Source organism: Thalassophryne amazonica, chromosome 12 (assembly GCF_902500255.1).
Source record: "Thalassophryne amazonica chromosome 12, fThaAma1.1, whole genome shotgun sequence".
In the NCBI taxonomy this organism is placed as follows: Eukaryota; Metazoa; Chordata; class Actinopteri; order Batrachoidiformes; family Batrachoididae; genus Thalassophryne; species Thalassophryne amazonica.
The window spans coordinates 36,800,894-36,824,011 of record NC_047114.1 but is presented as its reverse complement, the minus strand read 5'-3'; the positions used below and the strand labels follow the sequence as shown (position 1 = coordinate 36,824,011).

General features: G+C 41.0%; 1 protein-coding gene across 4 annotated transcripts in view; it reads left to right on the top strand.

Moving 5' to 3' along the window:
- LOC117521467 (SH3-containing GRB2-like protein 3-interacting protein 1) overlaps positions 1-23,118 on the top strand; it is a 69,667-nt gene that overhangs the window by 32,865 nt on the left and 13,684 nt on the right. For all 4 annotated transcript variants that reach the window (XM_034182767.1, XM_034182766.1, XM_034182765.1 and 1 more), the window contains 11 exons: positions 837-848; positions 2,978-2,989; positions 3,488-3,512; positions 4,589-4,652; positions 5,440-5,510; positions 5,616-5,690; positions 7,359-7,427; positions 7,521-8,282; positions 14,660-14,781; positions 14,921-15,071; positions 21,320-21,431. In XM_034182767.1, coding sequence (XP_034038658.1) covers positions 837-848; positions 2,978-2,989; positions 3,488-3,512; positions 4,589-4,652; positions 5,440-5,510; positions 5,616-5,690; positions 7,359-7,427; positions 7,521-8,282; positions 14,660-14,781; positions 14,921-15,071; positions 21,320-21,431 — 1,475 coding nt within the window. The remainder of the gene's footprint in view (positions 1-836; positions 849-2,977; positions 2,990-3,487; positions 3,513-4,588; positions 4,653-5,439; positions 5,511-5,615; positions 5,691-7,358; positions 7,428-7,520; positions 8,283-14,659; positions 14,782-14,920; positions 15,072-21,319; positions 21,432-23,118) is intronic.

Here is a 23,118-nt window from a genome sequence, read left to right as displayed (position 1 = left end):
TCTTTTTCTCTCTGTCTGAGGTACTGATGAAACCCTCGACAGATGCTGGCCCTGTGCCCCAGAGCACTGGACTGACCTCAGGATGCGCTGCTTGTTGCACCAATGACTGGAAGTCATACTTTGGGACCTAACCGGAACAGGACATGGACACTAATAGATTAAAGACCCAAGATGGACTGCCTTTTAGTTCAATTAAGGACTCTGTTTTTGTTGCTTTTCTGTTCTTTCTGTTTCGGTTTTTCCTTTTCTTCTGTTTCTTCAGAAAGTCTTGTAAAATCTGTAAAAACCTTGTAACTGTTAGAATGGCCTAAGCAATGGGTCATCCCTCTGAGTGACTGAGTCTGATTTGCTTGAGGTTTCTTCTCCATTATCATCACAGGGAGTTTGTCCTTACCACTTTTGCCTGTGTGCTTGCGCAGGGGAGGATTGGTAAGGTTAGACCTTACTAGTGTGAAGCGCCTTGAGGCAGCATTGTTGTGATTTGGCACTGTACAAATAAAATATGAAATCCTAAATTGAAGGTGTTTTCCCCCCTAAAAATAACCAGAAATTCTTGTTCAATCTTTGAACCAGATGAAATGCCCTCCTCTCTCCATTTCAGTGCTATGTCACCAAATTGTTCCACCAAGGACATAAACGTAAGAGAACATAAAGAATTCCACTTTGAGGATGGCTGTTTTGTGCTGGGAATAATTTGACAACAAAAGCAGAACTATACAACCAGTCCAAAAATGTGTCACACACTGTGCACTGTCCCAAAATGGTTTGCCTTGTCTGTTTGACATTTTTCTCTCTTTTTTTCCAAACTCTCTTGTGCTGATTTATGCATGATGTAGAAGAGAAGTCCGGTAAGAATGTCTCATATTTTCAGTATCTCCACCAAAAGAAACTGTTCACTCTGTGGAGATGCTTGATAATGTTTTGTTGATTAATTTAATTTGGAAATTGCTTTTAGTTATATAGCAGGGGTATTGTGTTGTTGTTGTTGTTTTGTTTTGTTTTTTTTGCATGCAGTCCTCATTTTGTGTGTCTGTGTGTGTGTTATTTTTTGTATAGCTACAGCTTTACTCGAACCATAGAGCACTATAGAAGAACTAGAGAGCACACTTCGTATACTGCTTCCATAGTACAAATGTGCCCAAAAGAAGACTCGTGCGACACAATAAGAATAGGCAAAACATGGCGCAAAGTACCGCGATGTGTAAGCACAGTGCATACAGTTTCAATGAGGAATTAAAGGACATGTTGCATGTTTTTTAACATCCCAGTTAGCAAGACAACATAAAAATACTCATGATTGTAAGTCTCTCTACACACATGTAAACAACACCTCTGTGTTGGAAGTCTCACAGGACAAGTTGGAACATGCCCAGCTGTTAAACAATTTCTCGGATACTCACTCGACTGAAAAGCCACCAAAAGCCGTCTGAATCTTACGAATGGTTTCCAACATGGAGGTGTTGTTTGTCCCGCGCCATGAGCAGCTGCGTCCCGATGCGCGAATCCATCCGCACATCTTTCATTACAAAATCTCCTTTAACAGTGGAATGTGCCGATAAAGTGCTGATCCCGACCTCTTCTGAAACTTCTCTGCTAGTCACATGACGTCCTACATCAACAGAGCCTTAAATTTGGAAGTGATCTGCTCGTTCCAGCCTGTCGATGGCCGCTCGGGGCGCGGTGCGCCCTCCACCGCTGTGGGCCGTTTTTAATCCAGTTTTAATGGTCCTTAATCCATGTGATACCAATAGAATCTTCACCGAAAGCCATCTGAATCTTCCAAATGGTTTCCATCTGGCTGTCTGGCAGAGTTTCTGAAAAAATTTTGATGAAACAAAGCGGCAGTCGCTCCGCCATTCCTAAACAATAAAAATCCGATGAGGGGGGTGGACCAGTGCTCACTCAAAGCCTGCCCACAGGCGAATGATGCAACTGACAGGCGTGAAAAAACTCACGCATGCGCACGAAGGTTCAAGCTTGTCTGATGCAAGCGCACATGATTCAAATCCATATAGTTTTTGAAAAAAATAAAAAGGTCGAATACTTTTCTCACAGACCTCGTATATGCATGCATAACAGGGACTTTTCTGACTTTCTCAAAGTCTGAATGCAAGCTTGAGCAGAAAACTCAAACTGACGGTCACTCTGATACTGCCACATTCTGATCTAATGGCTGCACTTACATATGAAACATAAGAACAGGTACATAAAAAAAGGTGGCCTAATGAGTTGTAAATTACCCCAGCAGTGCCACTTGGCACCCTCCAGTCAGAATAGGAAGTGGGAGAAAAGGCTGGATTTTCAAGTGTTAATTGTTATGATTTTGGTGCGACATGTCCTTTAATGATGTGAGTGGAAAATGTGACAATAAAGCTATGAAAAAGTGATTTTCATCCACACCTAGACATTCATTCCTGAAAGTGGCGAGTGAAATATTTTTTTTCTGTGTTAATTTTACAGAATAAAAATCCGTAAAAATCCTCACATCTGAAGGTTCTGAGCTTGTACAGCAGCTCTCAGGCATTTGGGCTGGACTTTTCAGCTTTGTCACTAACACAGCAGGCTTCCAACTATGTCGTTATTGTTTATTGACGGGGCTAAAATCGCCACCTCCTTGCTGGCCGACTGCTCACGCTCGCTCTTCTTCTATAGGGCTCTATGACTCCAACCCATGTAGCAAAGCTCTTGTATTGCATAATGCACGGTAAACATAACACACATGACCCCAAAGCTGTTGGTTTCATTGACCAATAATGAGCATTCCGTGTGTGTGTGTGTGTGTGTGTGTGTGTGTGGCTCGTCATTAACTCCACACCATCTCTGAAGGTGTTATGGCTCATGTTGCATTTTGGAGGCTTTGCGGTTGCAGGAAACATGGTGTGGTGTGTGTGTGCAGTTTTAGTTGGTGTCCATTTGACTGATTTGTCACTCACTCTCTGACCCAGGTCTGTTCTCTCTTCCTTTTTGCTGGTCTCAGAGACGCAGCCCGGTGAGTTTTTCACACATCTGCCAGCTCTCAGCAGCAGCAGCGTATAATGTCAAAGAATGAACAGAAAAAAAATGCACATAAGAATTCCCTGTTATCCACTTAAAATATAGTGTAACCATACTTTTGGCTGCTGGATCGGGTATGGATCTACATGTTGAATTTTGGCACAAGTCTTACACCGGATGCCCCTCTGCTGCAACTCCAATTGTAGAGGTCAAAGTGCAGGTGACCTTGATTTGGCGGACTTCTATTTTGAAAGCAAAAGCACTAATTGCTTACGCCACTGTGCACTAAAGGTAGGATGTATGTGTGTAAAACATAAGAGTAGTGTGTGACACGATCTCACCTATCAGGTAGTGAATGCTTTGTCACCTGTTTTAAGTAAAGAAAAAGAGAATAGAGTGATATGTGATAGAAATGTATTTGCCTGTTGCACATGCAGTAATTAATGCTGCATTATCCTTAATGCATCTTTTTTTTGGATTATTTCTTTCACAGGGACATATTAAAAGGAACCTGTCATGTAAGTACATCTGTTTGCATAGTTCTTAAGTTTTATTCCTCCACTGTGGTATTATTGACAGAGGAGGAGTTTTAATCTCAGTAAACCTTTGTGTAACATTCTCTATTTATAGACGTTGTGATGTCATAAGGTCAACAGACTGGCATTGTGTTAATATTTTTGTCTACCAGGCCTGTAGCCAAACCTTTCCAGGGGGTGTGTTCTGGCTGATCTGGCCCCCCTTTGAAAAGTTTGGCTACTGGCCTGGTGGACAAAGTTTCATCAAGGGTCTTCAATTCAAGTCGGTCCAGTTAAAGAAAATTTCCCCAATATCAAAATATCTAGTATGCGTTATGATTCAGTGCCATAATTTGAAGTAGCCTAGTAGTTGTATCATTGTCCGTATGTAATCAATAACTGATTGTCAAAAAATAAAGTACAATTCAACAGTATTTCAGCTATGTTTAATATTAACTTGTTTAAAATAAAATCGGTTTTGCATTTAAAAATAAAAAGATTTTGAAAAAGGCATCCTAAAATAAAGTGTTTAATTTTAGAAGAACAAGTATAGTTGGAGGTTCTCCTTTTATTTTTTCTAAACTACACTCTAAAACATTGCAGCTGCATTTAATTATTCCCACTTGCTACCTCTCTTTAACATAAAAAGCTCTTACAAGTTTTGAATGTTGAACTCAACTTTACAACTCAACTCAACTTGTAAAGTTGAGTTACTTTCACTTCTATTGTTGAATTGTCTATTGTTCTAAAGTCGAGTTACTTTCACTTCTATTGTTGAATTGTCTATTGTTGTTCTAAAGTTGAGTTACTTTCACTTCCATTTATAGTAGCATATTTATAGGTCTTTGTGATTGCATAAGATGAGGAAAAAACAGTGAGGAAAGAAAATTAAAAGAAAATAAAAGGGATAATGTAACAGATTTTGAATCAGGTCTTCCTCTGCCTTTTTAACCATGTTTTTCCAGACCCAAGAACAACATACCATTAAAATCTGTCCACTATTAGTTATTATCTATACTGTATAGACAGACAGGCAGGCGACATAACCCAAGGCATTTTTGGTTTTGTTGTTCTCGTAGGTGAAGAGATTGCGCGACCAAGACGCTCCACCCCTACGCCAAGTCCCGCCCCTGAGATGTCAGGGTCAGTTATTATGAACCTGTGATGAAGATGCTTGTTCTCTTAAGTCTGTATGTTGGTACCACAGCTTCAAACCAGATTTTTTTTTCCTCACTTGGTTCATTCCAAGCAGAATCTGTATTTTAATGCTTCTGGTTATGAGCTCCACTTGAAATTTGTCATTACCAAACCAGTTAGAACCTAAAGAAATACTGGTTAGTAATGTTCCATGTAAGTCTGTGTGACTTAATATGTATTTTTCAGATGTTATAAAAATGCCTGTTGACATAGGCCATCCTGGGCACATCTGTTAGGCGAATTGGAGCTAGCGATTTCCAACATTATTTTTTTTTTACGTTAGCCTGTCCATCAAACGTTGATGAAGTTGATGACTAAGAACAAGATTTTTAAGGTACACAACACAATATTTACTTCATCTGGTTGGAAACAGGGAGCTCACGACACATTTTACTTTAATCACTCACTGCTCATAAATTTCTCTCCACCATTCAAAGACTTGCATGACATTCAGAGGAAGACAGGAAGTTAACTCTTATTTTTTCCTACTAATTTATCATTTGTTTTTTTGTTGTTTGTTTGTTTTTTTGCCTTTCATTCTTTGAACCGGTTCAAAGCCTTGGTTTGTACCACTGCAGAACTGTAGAGAAGGAATTAAAATGTATTACTTGTATCTTCTTTACTGAACTAACAGAAAGCTGTGTTATTGTATTCACGGCAAGAACAAATGAGGTTGTTGGATCTCAGAAACCTGATGGGTGAATGTCTCATCTTGCAGTGACTCATCTTGCAGTGACTTGTTATCGCAGAACGTTTCTTCGTTCTATGGAAGACCTTCAGAGACCAAATATGCCAGATATGATGGTGTGTTTAATGTTATACAAACTCCACACAAATTGATACTTAAAGTGAACCAGCAGGTTCAGTTAATGTGAGCCTGATAGCTTCTGTGTCAATGTCTGATCACAGTGATCCCTGCTGACATTTGGAGAGAATCAAGGCTGCAGCCTGAATCACATTTAAGCAGAAGTTTCCCAACAGGAGGTGAGCTGACACAAAGGAATATTGTTAATCAATGTTCATTTTGGCACCTATTTTTAGCTTTATCAACAAAAGATGGACTAATTGTAGTCATGCTTTATATATATATATATATATATATACACACACACACACATTATATTAGATTCATTTAGTTTACACTTTTATGCAAACCAACTTGTGTGGAATGTACTTTGGACCCCATAGAGGTGGTGGGTGAGAGGAGGATGCTAGCTAAACTGACATCAATTATGGACAACTCCTCTCACACCTTACAGGAGACTGTGGGAGCCTTAAGCAGCTCCTTCAGTAATAGATCGCCGCACCTTTGGTACAAAACAACATCTCTGCAGATCATTTATTCCACTTGCAGTCAGACTGTATAGTAAGTCCCTTCGGCTTCTCCCTTGTTTGCACTCGGGGTTGCCACAGCAAATCCAAGGTGGATCTGCATGTTGAATTGGCACAAGTTTTACGCCGGATGCCCTTCCTGACGCAACTCCACATTACATGGAGAAATGTGGCTGCATAATACCTCAAAATGTCTTAGCACCATAACGACCTGCTATGTTTACACTATTAACTACGTCTTCCACCAGTTTTTGTGTTTTATTACATGCACAATACCCCTATCATGATTCATCACACATGTTTATAGTAATTATGTAGAAAGTAATCTGTGGTGAATGTTTAACTTTGAAGAAATAAATTATTCTGAAGTATAAGGTGTAATCTTTGATGTTATCTGTTTCCTATTTGTATACTTTATCAATGAATTCTGAATCTTCTGCAAGAGATCATTATTTTTTCATGCACTAGTTGACTTTTCATGGTATCATGATGCCCATTTCAAAACCGATATAAGTCCCAGCATGCAATTACCATGATAGTATGTGATGTATTGTTCCATCCTTAGATTTCAATGGCTTCTTGCCCCTGCTTTGATAGCATTTGGTAGCTCATTCCACCACTAGTGGCACCAAAAATGAGAATAGTCTGGCTTTCCATGTGTGGAGGGATGGCAGTGTTACATACCACTCCTTGGAGGAAAATAGTGGTCGAGGGGCAGCACAAGTCTTATTGACAGCATTTAAGTAGATGGTGCAGAGTTAGTAGTCACTTTGTAGGTAAGCACTTGTGACTTGATTTTGCAGGCAGCAGTGGGTAGCCGGTGGAACTTTAAAAGGAGTGGAGTAATGTGCACTTTGGACTGATTGAATTACAGGATGTGTTGCTGCATTCTGGATCATCTGTAAGGGCTTTGCTGTGCAAGCCAGGAGGCCCATTAGAAGGGTGTTACGAGGTAGTAGTTGAGGCAAGTGATAACCATGGCCCGTACCAGGCGTTGGGTGGCATATTGAGTTAGATATTCCCTTGCAAAGTGACATGACTAAGACACATGGTCCAATAAGGATACTTGGTCATCAGTCATGTCACTCTGGTTCCTTGCCACACTGGTAGGACTGAGAAAGAGAGGGAGAGAATAATTGGACATATGTGTCGCCATACTCAGACTACAATATGACTGAAACCAGTTAACATTTTAATCTTTAAGATTATCAAAGGGCCAAAGTTAACACTGCCATCATGTGGTGGGACTGGCATAACACTATGTTTGAAGTGTAGTGACGTGTTGTGTTGAACCAATCTCTCCTTTTGTCTTTGTTGCAGTTCCTCCTCCCCTTCCGCCAAAAAACATTCCATCAAGGAGTCATTACAGCTATGCTTCCGACTCCTCTGGTAAATTAATTGTAAAAATCATTTTGAACACTGATGATACCATGAAATCAAAACAAATTATGTAATTTCAGTGCTCTAATAAACTCTTTGTAGCCAGTCTGCCCAATGGAAGGGCAGTTCGCAGTTCTGCTCCCATCTACCTGAACGTCCTATCTCCTGGCTCCTATGGCGGCTCCCCGGCTCCTGATCTGGACGATGTCTTTGGCCCTGTGGACAGCCCAGATACCAGTGAAGACACAGTGTCTCCTAGATGGGTTACGTTCAGCGATGACAGACCTCCACCACCAGATGAACCTGCTCCTCCTCCACCACCAGACTCACCTCCCCCAGACACACCGTCATCTACCCCCTCCACTCCATGTGTCTCTCCTGGACCACCGCCAAATGAGCCACCACCTTTGCCTCCTCCTTTTTCACCTGGGTCTTCCCCTCCTTGCACACCACCTGACTCGCCACATTCCATTTTCCTCGGTCCTCCTCCTCCAGATAAACCAGCCCCTCCTCTACCCCCGGACTTCTCTTCCTCTGATTCACCTCCCATCTGCCTTGACGAGGAGGCACTTGATGAGGAGGTGCTGCAGTTTGTAGAATACTCTTCATCGCCTGCACCCACGAGCCCTGTTCCCCCTCTGCCAGCGGAGTGGAGATCCCCAAGGGGACAAGTCCCTTCTCCCCTTGTCTTAGGAGGTGCCGGTGGAAAGAGGACTCCAGAAAGTGTGTACATGAGAGATGACGTCCCTGATTTTGTTGGATCACCCAGAGAGCTGACCCCGAGCTTCAGAGGCACACCGCCTCCTCTTCCTCCAACCACCTACAGGTCTATTATATGTTCCCCGGGACCACATTCGGGCAGCAGTGAGTATTTTGTGTACTAAATGTTGAGAGGAACTCTTGACCCTTGTTCTGATTGAAGCAGTTTATGCAGCAGATTGTGTTATTTGCATTGAGTTACATTTCAATAAAACCCAAACCAATTAGGAACTGAAGAAGGAGTGTCCAACTGTCCTCCTGGTGCACAGTTACCATATTTGGATTTAATTAACTTTAAATTAATGCTAGTAGTCTGCATCATTAGCTCATATTTATTATGTGCTGACAGCTTTTATTTGCCCTCCCATTTTTCATGCATTGAATCAAAAGACCCAAGACTTCTTCTATGCATGCAAAACATATATTTTCTCTCAAATTGTGCCCAGGATTGGTCACAAGAAAAGGCTAATCACCTGTACACCGATCATGCTGTTTAATCAGAATCCCATGCTAAATAAAATAATAAAATATTAAAATATATCTGTGTACATATTTGCACACAATGATACAACAAAATAGCAAAAACAAATAAAAGATATGTTAAAACTGCCTCTGAAGGCACATCGACTCACACTGAAAAATAAAAAGATGTAACATTCTGAAGTAAAGTGGTTTGTCTATATTCCACAAAATAAACTCAGTGTTGTGGTTTAGCCACTCATAGCTAGGATTGGACCCTATGATGCAAGACAGCCATGACACAAGGGGGTAACTTCACAAATACACATGCTTTAATTCTACAAGTGGCAATGTTAATACATTTGTGATCAAACAATCCCAATTGACAATAATCCAAAAATACTACAAACGGACTGGGTGAAAAAGACAAACGAGGTGGTAACAAAAACACTATCAAAATTACTGCTGGGTAAACTGGAACGTGTGACAGGAACTAGGAACTGAATGAAATTGAGCGGTAGTGAGGAAACAAATGGGTGTGACTTAAATACCAAACAAACTAATGAGTAACAGGTGTAACAAACCAGGGGAAGGTCTAACACAACATGTGAGAACTGAATGAACAGAAAGTGACTAAAACTGATATCTAAGGGAAATAGATAATAAACTAATGATCACAAAAACAGATTGAGGACATAACAAAACAACATAAGATCCAAGTGCAGTAACTTACAGAAACAAACATGGAAATGAACCCGTGTACAAACCAGAATACAGAAAATGTTACAGTTGTGAAGACCAGTGGTGGAACAGAAATAGATAAACAAGTGGCAGAATAAATAAACACAGGATAAGGAACAACATAAACCTGATCATGGGGACTGGAACCCTTGAACATGGCGGAGCTGTCTGATGCCACGCATAGCTGACAGGTGTGACCATGACAGCTGCACATGGCAGAGGGACGGAAAGACAAAGAGACACACAATGCAGATTGCACCCATACGCACACACCGGACTCAATCATGAAACGGGGGAACACGCAGTCCATGCACTTACACACAGACCGAAGGGGAGGCGTGTCCGCTGCCCACACACCTGGAGCAGAGAGAGCACACACCCCCACATGCACGCATATACGAGGTCTGTCAATAAAGTAACGGTCCTTTTTATTTTTTTTTTAAACTATATGGATTTGATTAATATGTTTTTACGTCAGACAAGCTTGAACCCTCGTGCGCATGCGTGAGTTTTTCCACGCCTGTCGGTGACGTCATTCGCCTGTGAGCACGCCTTGTGGAAGGAGTGGTCCCGCCCCCTTGTCGGATTTTCATTGTCTGGAAATGGTGGAATGATTTGGACTTTTTTTTCATCAGAATTTTTTCAGAAGCTGTTAGAGACTGGCACCTGGAAACCATTTGAAAACTTGTCCCATGACACGCCGAAACGGAGGTGTTCCTTTGTCTCGCTCAAATAGCAAATTGGTCGTTATGCACGAAGCCTCCACGCGGCTTTCCATGACAAAATCTCTTGTTAAAAGTGAAATCTGCCGGAAAATGGCTGATGTCCAGCTCTGGTGATAACCAGAGAAAGTGCACATGACGGTCTCGTATCCACAGAGCCATCAGCTTAGAAATGATCTGCCGTTTTCTGCCTTGTCGTCGCAGCTCGGAGCGCGGCGCGCCGAGCATCCTTAAAGCCGTCCTTTAAGCTGTAGTAACAGTCCTTATTCTCTGTGAAGCCTGTAAAATTTTCACAGAAAGCCAGATAAATTTTTCAAATGGTTTCCAGGTGCCAGTCTCTAACAGCTTCTGAAAAAATTCTGATGGAAAAAAGTCCAAATCATTCCGCCATTTCCAGACAATGAAAATCCGACGAGGGAGCGGGACCACTCCCACAAGGCGTGCTCACAGGTGAATGACGTCACCGACAGGCGTGGAAAAACTCACGCATGCGCACAAGGGTTCAAGCTTGTCTGACGTAAAAACATATGAATGAAAAACATATAGTTTAAAAAAAAAATAAAAAGGACCGTTACTATATTGACAGACCTCATAATTAATTGTACTTTGTTTAACAAAGATGAAAGTAAAGTAACTGTTGCCTTCCTGGTTTTCTGTGTGATGTCATTTAGTCCTACAGCTGTCAGGTAAAATCCACAATCTGAAGAGAAAGACAGAACTTTCCAATGATACTTAATGTCTTCATAGAAATTTATTTGACATCTGTTTTCAGTGGCTGCTTTAAGTGCCGTCTAGTGGTGTGACTGTGAGGCGAAGCAGCCAAATTCTCATAAATAACTTGTTTTGTGTAGCTCAGACTTTTGTGTTGTAGCAGTTTTATTGTTCTTGTTGTTGTAACACTCTAAGTAGCTTCTTTAGCACTCTGGCTTATCATTTCCCAACAGCCCCTTTAGGTGTCACAAATCCAGGGCCAATATGGGACTCACTGCTTCTTCTTGTTCTTAGTTGACGTTACACTTACAAAAGTGTTAAAATATTAAGCCTGTGAATGTGTTAATATTCTGACGTTTACACTGTCACTTAGGGTGCTTTCACACCTACCTTGTTTGGTCCAGACCTTCCGATGTTTGGGGTAGACCAAAGCAGAAGGAGTGAAAGAGGTGGTGTTGATCTGGGTTAAACTGAACCACGGTCTGGTGAATTTGCAGTTTGAAAACAGTTTTTGGATGATTCAGGCTTTTGGGCCAATTATAGTTGAAGAAAGGTTATCGTCACCATCGCCCATTAAACAGGAGAAGAAGCAAAGAAACAGACAATAATTTAATTAAGTTACCTGATTAAAGCTGGGTGACTTCCTGCACTGGTGTCTGTCTTTTCTCCTCGTTATAGATAAAACAAAATCAGTCTTGTCCTTGTTGCTGTAGCAGGCAGTAAAAATTAAACATCTTTAACTTTTGACAGTAAGTGTTGCTGGTAAAAATGCCATAACAATAATCGCGTAGTTTCAGTGGTGGGCACAGATAACCAAAAAATTAACTTTGATAACAGATAATCAGATAACTGAAAAGTTATCTTTGATAAAGATAAAACAATAAACCACCCAAAAATGTATCAGACGTTACAGATAACCGATAACAGATAAATTCCAATATTGTCTCTGGTACATTTACAACTACTAATAAAACAAATTTAAGTTTTAATGCCACAATAGCTTCTAGTAATATTAAAAGTAACAACAGACCCAAACAGTGAGACCACACTTTCGTCTTTGAACATTCTGCCCCTGCTGGAAGCGCTTGTTTACTACAGAGCTCCCAGCACAGAGGCACTCTGAGAGCAGCCATAAAGCCAACCCTCTATCAATCACAACGCTTCGGTCAGGCAGAGGTCTTGAAAAATAAAGTCATGCTAACTTATGGTTTTGATTTATAAATAACATTAATACCGATAGAATAACTCCATTAATGTCAATTCTGTCATTTGTACAAAGTTAAAATATAGCATATATCTTTTAATGTTGAATAATGCATAGTAGAGAAGCTTGAATCTTCGACTGGACTGGGTTGCTTGACGTGAGGACGTTTTGCTTCAAATCACAGAAGCTTCCTCAGCTAAAATTCTTGCTCTGGTAGTCTGACTTCTGTCTTGACGCTTGTAGAGAAGAATTCTTCTCTACCAGAGCAAGAATTTTAGCTGAGGAAGCTTCAGTGATTTGAAGCGAAACGTCCTCACGTCAAGCAACCCAGTCCAGTCGAAGATTCAAGCTTCTCTACTATGGAAATCACCTGGACAACTGAGAGCCTACACAGAAACGTTGAATAATGCACTAATTCTGAGGTTTTGTAACAAACAGACAGATCGCAAAGGATTCTGGGTAAAAGTGCCTCTGCTAAACACTGATTGGTTCAGTCATTCATTGTGTAAACCAACACGTTAATGTGACGTCTTTTGTGTGTTGGTGTTTACAGATAAATGTGCTTTTGTAAAATATTCAAATTTTTTTATTTGTAAAAACAGGCATTTTTACAGAGCCCTGGAAGTGTCATCGCAAAATGTTTTGCATGTGGAGAGAATGTGCGCACGTTTTATGATGTTGTAAAACGTGCTTTACACTGTGCGAGATGATGTGTCATGCAGGAATTTTTTGGACCGAGTTTTAGGTTAATCGCGTGTCCTGCATCGTGTAGTGTACATGGAGTAACAAGCTGCGTTTAACATCTCAGGACCTCCTCCTGATTGCCGATCGTATAGTCCAATGAAAATCAAACCTGTTTGATATTATTCTGGTCGGCCGTCGTGAGGGTATCCTGCTGCTGAAAAGCTACAAGCATCTAACTGCTCGCACTGTGCCTGTGCAAACACCGCAGAGCTGTCTTGTAATGTTATTATTTATTTATTTATTTATTTTATTTTATTTTTTTGCTGTTCTGTTTTGTTTTTAAATTTTATTTGTAAAAAAAAAAAAAAAAAGCCATTTGCAAAGCCAAAAAGTTGATTTGACAATCATCTGATATAACCGGGGTCAAAATAAATAGAACACTGCCATCTACTGGTGCCATTTCTCCTTTGTCTACAGAGGATAGAGACGCTTTTCATAGAAGCAGCTCTCTTCTGTTAGCAGAGGGTATAACTGTCCATCTGTTACAAAACTTAAAAGGTGGGTGCTGAACTGATTTTAAATTTTAAAAATGCTTGTCGCTGTTCAGCTTTGTTTACTTTATTGGTCTAAAAGTTATCGGACAAAAATTATCTAAAAAGATAATCTGATAATGAAAACATTGTCTTCGATAATTATCTGTTATCGGATTATTGGAAGTGTGCCCACCACTGCGTAGTTAAAACAAAAGTAACTTCTTTCATGGTTTACATTCAAATGGAACTTTATGATAAATGAAAGTGTACTTTCAGCATGATAGAGGAAACTAACTAAACTTTGTTCAGACTTAAAAGTGGAATTGTTTGGGTACTGTTTATAGGAATACCACAAAGAAAGGTTTCAAGTTGGGTTTGAACCTAAAACATTCTGGTTCTGAGGCGACAGCGCAACCACTGAAAACTTGCAAGAAGACCCTTTTTTTCCTCACTCAGCTCATAGTCACGGTTACTATTACACTTTTTTAGACTTAAATCACACTTAAAGAGAGTTAAATATGTAGACTTTAACACTGAGAGTGTTGTAGTCACTTTAAGTGTTAAAAAGTAAACTCAAAGATTTAGCTGAGATTTAACAGTCTATGGTTTGCTGTGTAGAAGCAAAGAAGTGGTTATATATCGAGATGAACTACCCATCCAGATGAGCTCTACTGCGCAAATGCATATGTGCTTTCACACCTCACCCGTCGAGTTGAGCTCCAAAATGTATTAATTGCTTTAACAAAATGCAGTTTTGAAAAGTGTACATTGTAATTTATCAATCTGTATACTAGGCATGGGATGATACAGATTTATTCTGTCATGATTATCTTGGCCATAGTAATTGCGATTAATGATAATGTCAAAATAATTAACAAACATTATATACAAGTTTAAAAAGGCCTTAAAATGCTGGCATCACAACAGTGCATTTAATTGTAGGCTAAAACAAAAATTTTTATTGTATAGTTTTTCCTATGGGCTAATATCAACTGAATCTATACTAAATATAAAAAATTATCTGTCTAATAAAGTCCAAAGGACATTGAGGTGCAAGTAATGAGGATTATTGTGATGAACGATTATCATGATAATAAAAAAAGTTGCCTCCAGGTTATGAATACTTATCTTTTTATAGTGAGTACTTTTTACATATTACTACAATCAGATGAACAATTTCTAGATTTGTTTACCCGTCAAAATAAACTAACTTTGTTAAGAGTCATATATTCAGTGATTGAAAGTGAAGTGCGATAGGTAGCTTGTTTCGACAGAGCCCATCTCGACACATGCAACTCTCGATTTACGCTACGGGTAGCTCAACTCAGCAGGGAGCTCATGTCAACAGAACACAGTAATGCCGAAAGAAATGGTCTTTCACGATAATGTAAGAGCTCGCTAACAAGAAATGTGTGCTATGTGCTGCAGGCCCTTCGTCTCCAGCGCGTCCTGCCACGCCTCATTCTCGAGGCAGCCCAGTTCCTCCTCCTCCACCCCCTCGACCGTCCTCACGACCGAAGCTGCCCCCTGGGAAACCCATAGCTGATATGGTACACGTTACGTTTCAGCAGGATTCTTGTGTTTTTTTTATTGATCTCTGTTTAGTTCTAACTCTTAAATGATACACTGACACTTTGTTTCATTGTGGAACATGATATTGTATATTGGGACATGCTTTTATTGTTCCAGACTCGGCCGTTCAGTCCGCCAGTTTCAGGCAGCCCTCCGCCTTTTGCTCCCCTGGCTCGAGCAGAGAGTTCCTCCTCAATCTCATCCATTACCTCACACAGTGCAGCGTCTACACCAACCTTGGGAAGAGACCTTAACTTATCCAGCACAGGTACATTACCAACATATCATTACCAACATACCAACATATAAAAAAGAGTTCATTCATACAGTATACAGTATTTTTTTTTCTTTTTCTGTGTTGTGTGAGCAAATCTGGGGTTTTCATGTCCAATTTGGACCATAATCACATGTAATCCCACATCTGATTCATACAAAAACTGTGTGCTTGGTTTTAGAACAGATGTTTGGTGGTCTATGGCAAAAACAGAACTCCCACACGCTGTCAAACTTACAATACATTTGCAACATTTTGGTGCTAGACCTTTATTAGACAATCACATTCTTCTACGTCATGATAGCAATGCACCATCCTAGACGCATCATTCTATGACCATGGGTGTACAGATTTGGGTGTAAGTACTTTTGCTTAAATAACACAAATGTTGGGTGTGAAAAAGTTGGAAACTTGCAATGACACACATCTTACATCAGGTGTAAGATGTCATCATATGCTACTGGATGAGATAGTTTATATAGATCCACATCACAACAAAGCTGCCTTAAGGCGCTTCACACAAGTAAGGTCTAACCTTACCGACTCCTAGAGCAAGCACACAGGCGGCAGTGGTAAGAAAAACTCCCTCTGATGATATTGCGGAAGAAACCTCAAGCATACCAGACTCAAAGGGGCGACCCATTGCTTAGACTATTCTACCAAAAAAGGTTTACAATACAGAACACAACACAACAACTGATGAGAGTTCATGCAGGTATCCAGTCCACCGTCAGGTGGAGCGGGAGTTGGGGAGTGGAGTCATCGAGCCACTTGTTGGATCTGTTCTTACAGCCTCTACTGGTGGTTGGCTCTCACTGCGGTATTGTATCACTTCCTGTTCCGGAGCACAGCGGTGTTTTGCTGTATCTGTTAGCTGTTTAATCTGCGCAGTTAGATTAATCTAGTTATCTAGATTACGATTTGTTTCCCAGTGTAATCTTCACGTGCCTTAACCAAAGCACTCCTTCTGCTGAATCACCTCTAAATTATTTACACATTATTCACTTTGCGTGTTTTTAGGAATCCGCTAGCTTAGCGCAGCTACTAGCTCTTAGCCGATTTAGCATGGCGGCTTCTCCTGTCTCTCCCGCACTTTTCTGCTCTGGGTGTGAAATGTTTAGTTATTCCTTGGCCTCCTTTAGCAGTAACGGTACTTGTAATAAGTGTAGCTTATTCATAGCTTTGGAGGCCAGGCTGGGCGAATTGGAGACTCGGCTCCGCACCGTGGAAACTTCTACAGCTAGCCAGTCCCCTGTAGTCGGTGCGGACCAAGGTAGCTTAGCTGCCGTTAGTTCCCCTCTGGCAGATCCTGAGCAGCCGGGAAAGCAGGCCGACTGGGTGACTGTGAGGAGGAAGCGTAGTTCTAAACAGAAGCCCCGTGTACACCGCCAACCCGTTCACATTTCTAACCGTTTTTCCCCACTCGACGACACACCCGCCGAGGATCAAACTCTGGTTATTGGCGACTCTGTTTTGAGAAATGTGAAGTTAGCGACACCAGCAACCATAGTCAATTGTCTTCCGGGGGCCAGAGCAGGCGACATTGAAGGAAATTTGAAACTGCTGGCTAAGGCTAAGCGTAAATTTGGTAAGATTGTAATTCACGTTGGCAGTAATGACACCCGGTTACGCCAATCGGAGGTCACTAAAATTAACATTGAATCGGTGTGTAACTTTGCAAAAACAATGTCGGACTCTGTAGTTTTCTCTGGGCCCCTCCCCAATCGGACCGGGAGTGACATGTTTAGCCGCATGTTCTCCTTGAATTGCTGGCTGTCTGAGTGGTGTCCAAAAAATGAGGTGGGCTTCATAGATAATTGGCAAAGCTTCTGGGGAAAACCTGGTCTTGTTAGGAGAGACGGCATCCATCCCACTTTGGATGGAGCAGCTCTCATCTCTAGAAATCTGGCCAATTTTCTTAAATCCTCCAAACCGTGACTATCCAGGGTTGGGACCAGGAAGCAGAGTTGTAGTCTTACACACCTCTCTGCAGCTTCTCTCCCCCTGCCATCCCCTCATTACCCCATCCCCGTAGAGACGGTGTCTGCTCCCAGAACACCAATAACCAGCAAAAATCTATTTAAGCATAAAAATTCAAAAAGAAAAAATAATATAGCACCTTCAACTGCACCACAGACTAAACAGTTAAATGTGGTCTATTAAACATTAGGTCTCTCTCTTCTAAGTCCCTGTTGGTAAATGATATAATAATTGATCAACATATTGATTTATTCTGCCTTACAGAAACCTGGTTACAGCAGGATGAATATGTTAGTTTAAATGACTCAACACCCCCGAGTCACACTAACTGTCAGAATGCTCGTAGCACGGGCCGGGGCGGAGGATTAGCAGCAATCTTCCATTCCAGCTTATTAATTAATCAAAAACCCAGACAGAGCTTTAATTCATTTGAAAGCTTGACTCTTAGTCTTGTCCATCCAAATTGGAAGTCCCAAAAACCAGTTTTATTTGTTATTATCTATCGTCTACCTGGTCGTTACTGTGAGTTTCTCTGTGAATTTTCAGACCTTTTGTCTGACTTAGTGCTTAGCTCAGATAAGATAATTATAGTGGGCGATTTTAACATCCACACAGATGCTGAGAATGACAGCCTCAACACTGCATTTAATCTATTATTAGACTCTATTGGCTTTGCTCAAAATGTAAATGAGTCCACCCACCACTGTAATCATATCTTAGATCTTGTTCTGACTTATGGTATGGAAATTGAAGACTTAACAGTATTCCCTGAAAACTCCCTTCTGTCTGATCATTTCTTAATAACATTTACATTTACTCTGATGGACTACCCAGCAGTGGGGAATAAGTTTCATTACACTAGAAGTCTTTCAGAAAGCGCTGTAACTAGGTTTAAGGATATGATTCCTTCTTTATGTTCTCTAATGCCATATACCAACACAGTGCAGAGTAGCTACCTAAACTCTGTAAGTGAGATAGAGTATCTCGTCAATAGTTTTACATCCTCATTGAAGACAACTTTGGATGCTGTAGCTCCTCTGAAAAAGAGAGCTTTAAATCAGAAGTGCCTGACTCCGTGGTATAACTCACAAACTCGTAGCTTAAAGCAGATAACCCGTAAGTTGGAGAGGAAATGGCGTCTCACTAATTTAGAAGATCTTCACTTAGCCTGGAAAAAGAGTCTGTTGCTCTATAAAAAAGCCCTCCGTAAAGCTAGGACATCTTTCTACTCATCACTAATTGAAGAAAATAAGAACAACCCCAGGTTTCTTTTCAGCACTGTAGCCAGGCTGACAAAGAGTCAGAGCTCTATTGAGCTGAGTATTCCATTAACTTTAACTAGTAATGACTTCATGACTTTCTTTGCTAACAAAATTTTAACTATTAGAGAAAAAATTACTCATAACCATCCCAAAGACGTATCGTTAGCTTTGGCTGCTTTCAGTGATGCCGGTATTTGGTTAGACTCTTTCTCTCCGATTGTTCTGTCTGAGTTATTTTCATTAGTTAGTTAGTTATTAGTCATCCAAACCATCAACATGTCTATTAGACCCCATTCCTACCAGGCTGCTCAAGGAAGCCCTACCATTATTTAATGCTTCAATCTTAAATATGATCAATCTATCTTTGTTAGTTGGCTATGTACCACAGGCTTTTAAGGTGGCAGTAATTAAACCATTACTTAAAAAGCCATCACTTGACCCAGCTATCTTAGCTAATTATAGGCCAATCTCCAACCTTCCTTTTCTCTCAAAAATTCTTGAAAGGGTAGTTGTAAAACAGCTAACTGATCATCTGCAGAGGAATGGTCTATTTGAAGAGTTTCAGTCAGGTTTTAGAAATCATAGTACAGAAACAGCATTAGTGAAGGTTACAAATGATCTTATGGCCTCGGACAGTGGACTCATCTCTGTGCTTGTTCTGTTAGACCTCAGTGCTGCTTTTGATACTGTTGACCATAAAATTTTATTACAGAGATTAGAGCATGCCATAGGTATTAAAGGCACTGCGCTGCGGTGGTTTGAATCATATTTGTCTAATAGATTAATAATTTGTTCATGTAAATGGGGAATCTTCTTCACAGACTAAAGTTAATTATGGAGTTCCACAAGGTTCTGTGCTAGGACCAATTTTATTCACATGCTTCCCTTAGGCAGTATTATTAGACGGTATTGCTTAAATTTTCATTGTTACGCAGATGATACCCAGTTTTATCTATCCATGAAGCCAGAGGACACACACCAATTAGCTAAACTGCAGGATTGTCTTACAGACATAAAGACATGGATGACCTCTAATTTCCTGCTTTTAAACTCAGATAAAACTGAAGTTATTGTACTTGGCCCCACAAATCTTAGAAACATGGTGTCTAACCAGATCCTTACTCTGGATGGCATTACCCTGACCTCTAGTAATACTGTGAGAAATCTTGGAGTCATTTTGATCAGGATATGTCATTCAAAGCGCATATTAAACAAATATGTAGGACTGCTTTTTTGCATTTATGCAATATCTCTAAAATTAGAAAGGTCTTGTCTCAGAGTGATGCTGAAAAACTAATTCATGCATTTATTTCCTCTAGGCTGGACTATTGTAATTCATTATTATCAGGTTGTCCTAAAAGTTCCCTAAAAAGCCTTCAGTTAATTCAAAATGCTGCAGCTAGAGTACTAACGGGGACTAGAAGGAGAGAGCATATCTCACCCATATTGGCCTCTCTTCATTGGCTTCCTGTTAATTCTAGAATAGAATTTAAAATTCTTCTTCTTACTTATAAGGTTTTGAATAATCAGGTCCCATCTTATCTTAGGGACCTCGTAGTACCATATCACCCCAATAGAGCGCTTCGCTCTCAGACTGCAGGCTTACTTGTAGTTCCTAGGGTTTGTAAGAGTAGAATGGGAGGCAGAGCCTTCAGCTTTCAGGCTCCTCTCCTGTGGAACCAGCTCCCAATTCAGATCAGGGAGACAGACACCCTCTCTACTTTTTAAGATTAGGCTTAAAACTTTCCTTTTTGCTAAAGCTTATAGTTAGGGCTGGATCAGGTGACCCTGAACCATCCCTTAGTTATGCTGCTATAGACGTAGACTGCTGGGGGGTTCCCATGATGCACTGTTTCTTTCTCTTTTTGCTCTGTATGCACCACTCTGCATTTAATCATTAGTGATCGATCTCTGCCCCCCTCCACAGCATGTCTTTTTCCTGGTTCTCTCCCTCAGCCCCAACCAGTCCCAGCAGAAGACTGCCCCTCCCTGAGCCTGGTTCTGCTGGAGGTTTCTTCCTGTTAAAAGGGAGTTTTTCCTTCCCACTGTAGCCAAGTGCTTGCTCACAGGGGGTCGTTTTGACCGTTGGGGTTTTACATAATTATTGTATGGCCTTGCCTTACAATATAAAGCGCCTTGGGGCAACTGTTTGTTGTGATTTGGCGCTATATAAAAAAAAATTGATTGAATTGATTGATTGATTACAGCAGAGTTTATCCCGCGTCCGCCACAGAAATCATCAAATACAGCACATGGATCCATCTCGGACAGAGAGAAAAAGAAAACAGAATCAGTCAGCCAAAAGAACTACACTTAAGGTATACTTCGTCAGCATTAAGCAACAGGAAAGCAGAGGAAATACTAAGGTAGAGATTTGGGGAACCTTAGCAACAAAATCCAACAATTTAGTCATCCTCCACATCATAGGAAAAGTCTGAATTCCAGTCTTCGTAGGACTGACCATGTTGTGTGCATTAACAGGCCTGTTGTTGTCCACTTAATTTTGGCCTCCAGACAAGCTAAAAAGATGTGTTGTGGATTTAAATTTGTGCTTTTTTTTTGTTTCATCTCACTTTTCATTGTGTGTTAATTTTGTCTGCCACTCATCCTACCTGCCTCACATTGTTGTCCCTTCACCATTCTCTCTCCCTCATGTCTCCGCACCACTCAGAGTACCCACAGTCTCTGGTGTGGTTTGACCATGGCAGGTTTTGTTTAGGGTTTGAAGGTAAGTTGAATCAGTCTGCTGTCTGGACTGGGAGTCCCTGTTTTTTGTTTTTGATTTTTTTTCACCTGTAGTCCTCTTCATGCTAATGCCCAACCCTTCCCATCTCATGCTTCATGCATCTAGAATATATCGACTATAGCACTTTGTTTCTACTCCCATATCCTATGCGTGAAACCCATGGCTGAATACAGTAATTGACAATATAGAACAACAGAAAGACTATGTCTTGCTTTTTTAGACATTCCTTTGCTGTGTGTGCACACATCTCACAGGATGCTCCAGAGGACCCAGCCCACTTACCATGGGATCACAGGACACTCTGCCAGTGGCTGCTGCCTTCACAGAAACTGTCAATGCTTATTTCAAAGGCGCTGACCCCAGCAAGTATGCCCACATTTGACCTTCTTTGTACAAGGAATGACAGACAAATGAAAGACCAGCATGATCCTCATGGTTGAGATCAATACATTCCAGGGGCCTCATGTACAAAGACTTGCGTGGACTTTCTACTAAACCCTGAATCTGGCCTAAGCACAAATATATTCAGATGTATGAAAGTGTGCGTAGGCATGAATTCACATCCCACTGAATGTTCAATTGAATGTGGAACCAAACTCCTCCCTGGCCACGCCCCATTGAAATATGCAATTTGATGTAAATAGGCCCTTTGAGCAGGGATTTCCCACAACGTCACGTCAGACATCATGAACACAGAAAAGAAAATATACTATAGATGACTGGAAATTACGTGGAGACACACAGGGACAGTTTTGAATTCAGTATGCTGTTAAACGGATTAATCATGAAACTGGAAAAATGTTCATGGGAGCTACAGAGTGTGTGTGTGAGGCCAACACGCAGAACAGCACGCACACACTGACGTTAAAAAGGGGAGGCGTGCCTCCGCTGACAGCGTGACATTTACAAGTTACACACGCATTTATTGACAAATACTGAACAAAGGAAGCCTGTTAAGAAGCTCTGCAGCTCAACATCAAGAAAAAATAAAAAAGACATTAATAATAATAAAAACATTTAAATGTGCACATCCCCAAATGTGTCCACGCTAGTTTTCATTAGGAACAATTACATGAATAAATTATTTAACCACCAAGCAGCGCACCACGCCTCCAGCCTGAGGCAAGTTTGAGCACCACACATGATTTGAACATTGATGGAATGAAAATGTTTCCTATTAACAGAAACAAATTCATCATGTGATGGCGCCTTTCTAGCAACATGTGTGCAGTCAGTAGTTCCGATTACATTTGGGAAACCGGCTCTCTCTGCAAAATGCGCTGTAATGTTGCAATGTACCTGGATGAGATTTGGATGACTGCGTTCCACACAACTGGCATGGGTCAGAGCAAGGTTGACTGGCACACGCCTGACCGATCAGCCAGCTCACGCCGGAATGCCCATGATGCCCAGTGTGGTCAGCACCTGTGTGGGCACAGACAACCCCTGGCTCCTCATCGTATTGCGCTTTGGACCGGCCGCGGTTCTGTGTGTAACTCCAGTAACAGTGGCCTTGGTAATCGAAATTGGTTCATGAGCCAATTATCCTCATTTGGAAGTAAATCCTCGTGTTCCCTGAATACACGCTCACGTCTGATTGCACCATTTGCAAGGTGCTTTAACAACGCTAACGCAGCCATTGTTAGTGCCATTTTACGCATCACTTTGTGGACGCTTTCATATCCACCCATATAATTACAAACACGTGGGTGTGTTAATTGTTCATAAGTGTGTCTCTGATGTGCACATCACTCTGATGACTTTTTTCACACTATTAACGGCTCCCTGCGTCGCCTTTACATGTCCACAGTGGAACAATAGCTGTACAAACGTGCGTATGCCAGCCTGGATTTTTGCGTGATGCACCACACATTTCCACGCTCACGTCACTTTTGATGCATTTGCACACAGACGTGGAGACGGGCGTACGCCAGGTTTTTGTGCATAAGCACGCATTGTACATGAGGCCCCAGGTTATGACGCATTTGCTTTGAAATTTAGATTTTGATCCTAAAGGAGTGATTTTTTTTTTTTTATTTGTGATCTGTCTTTT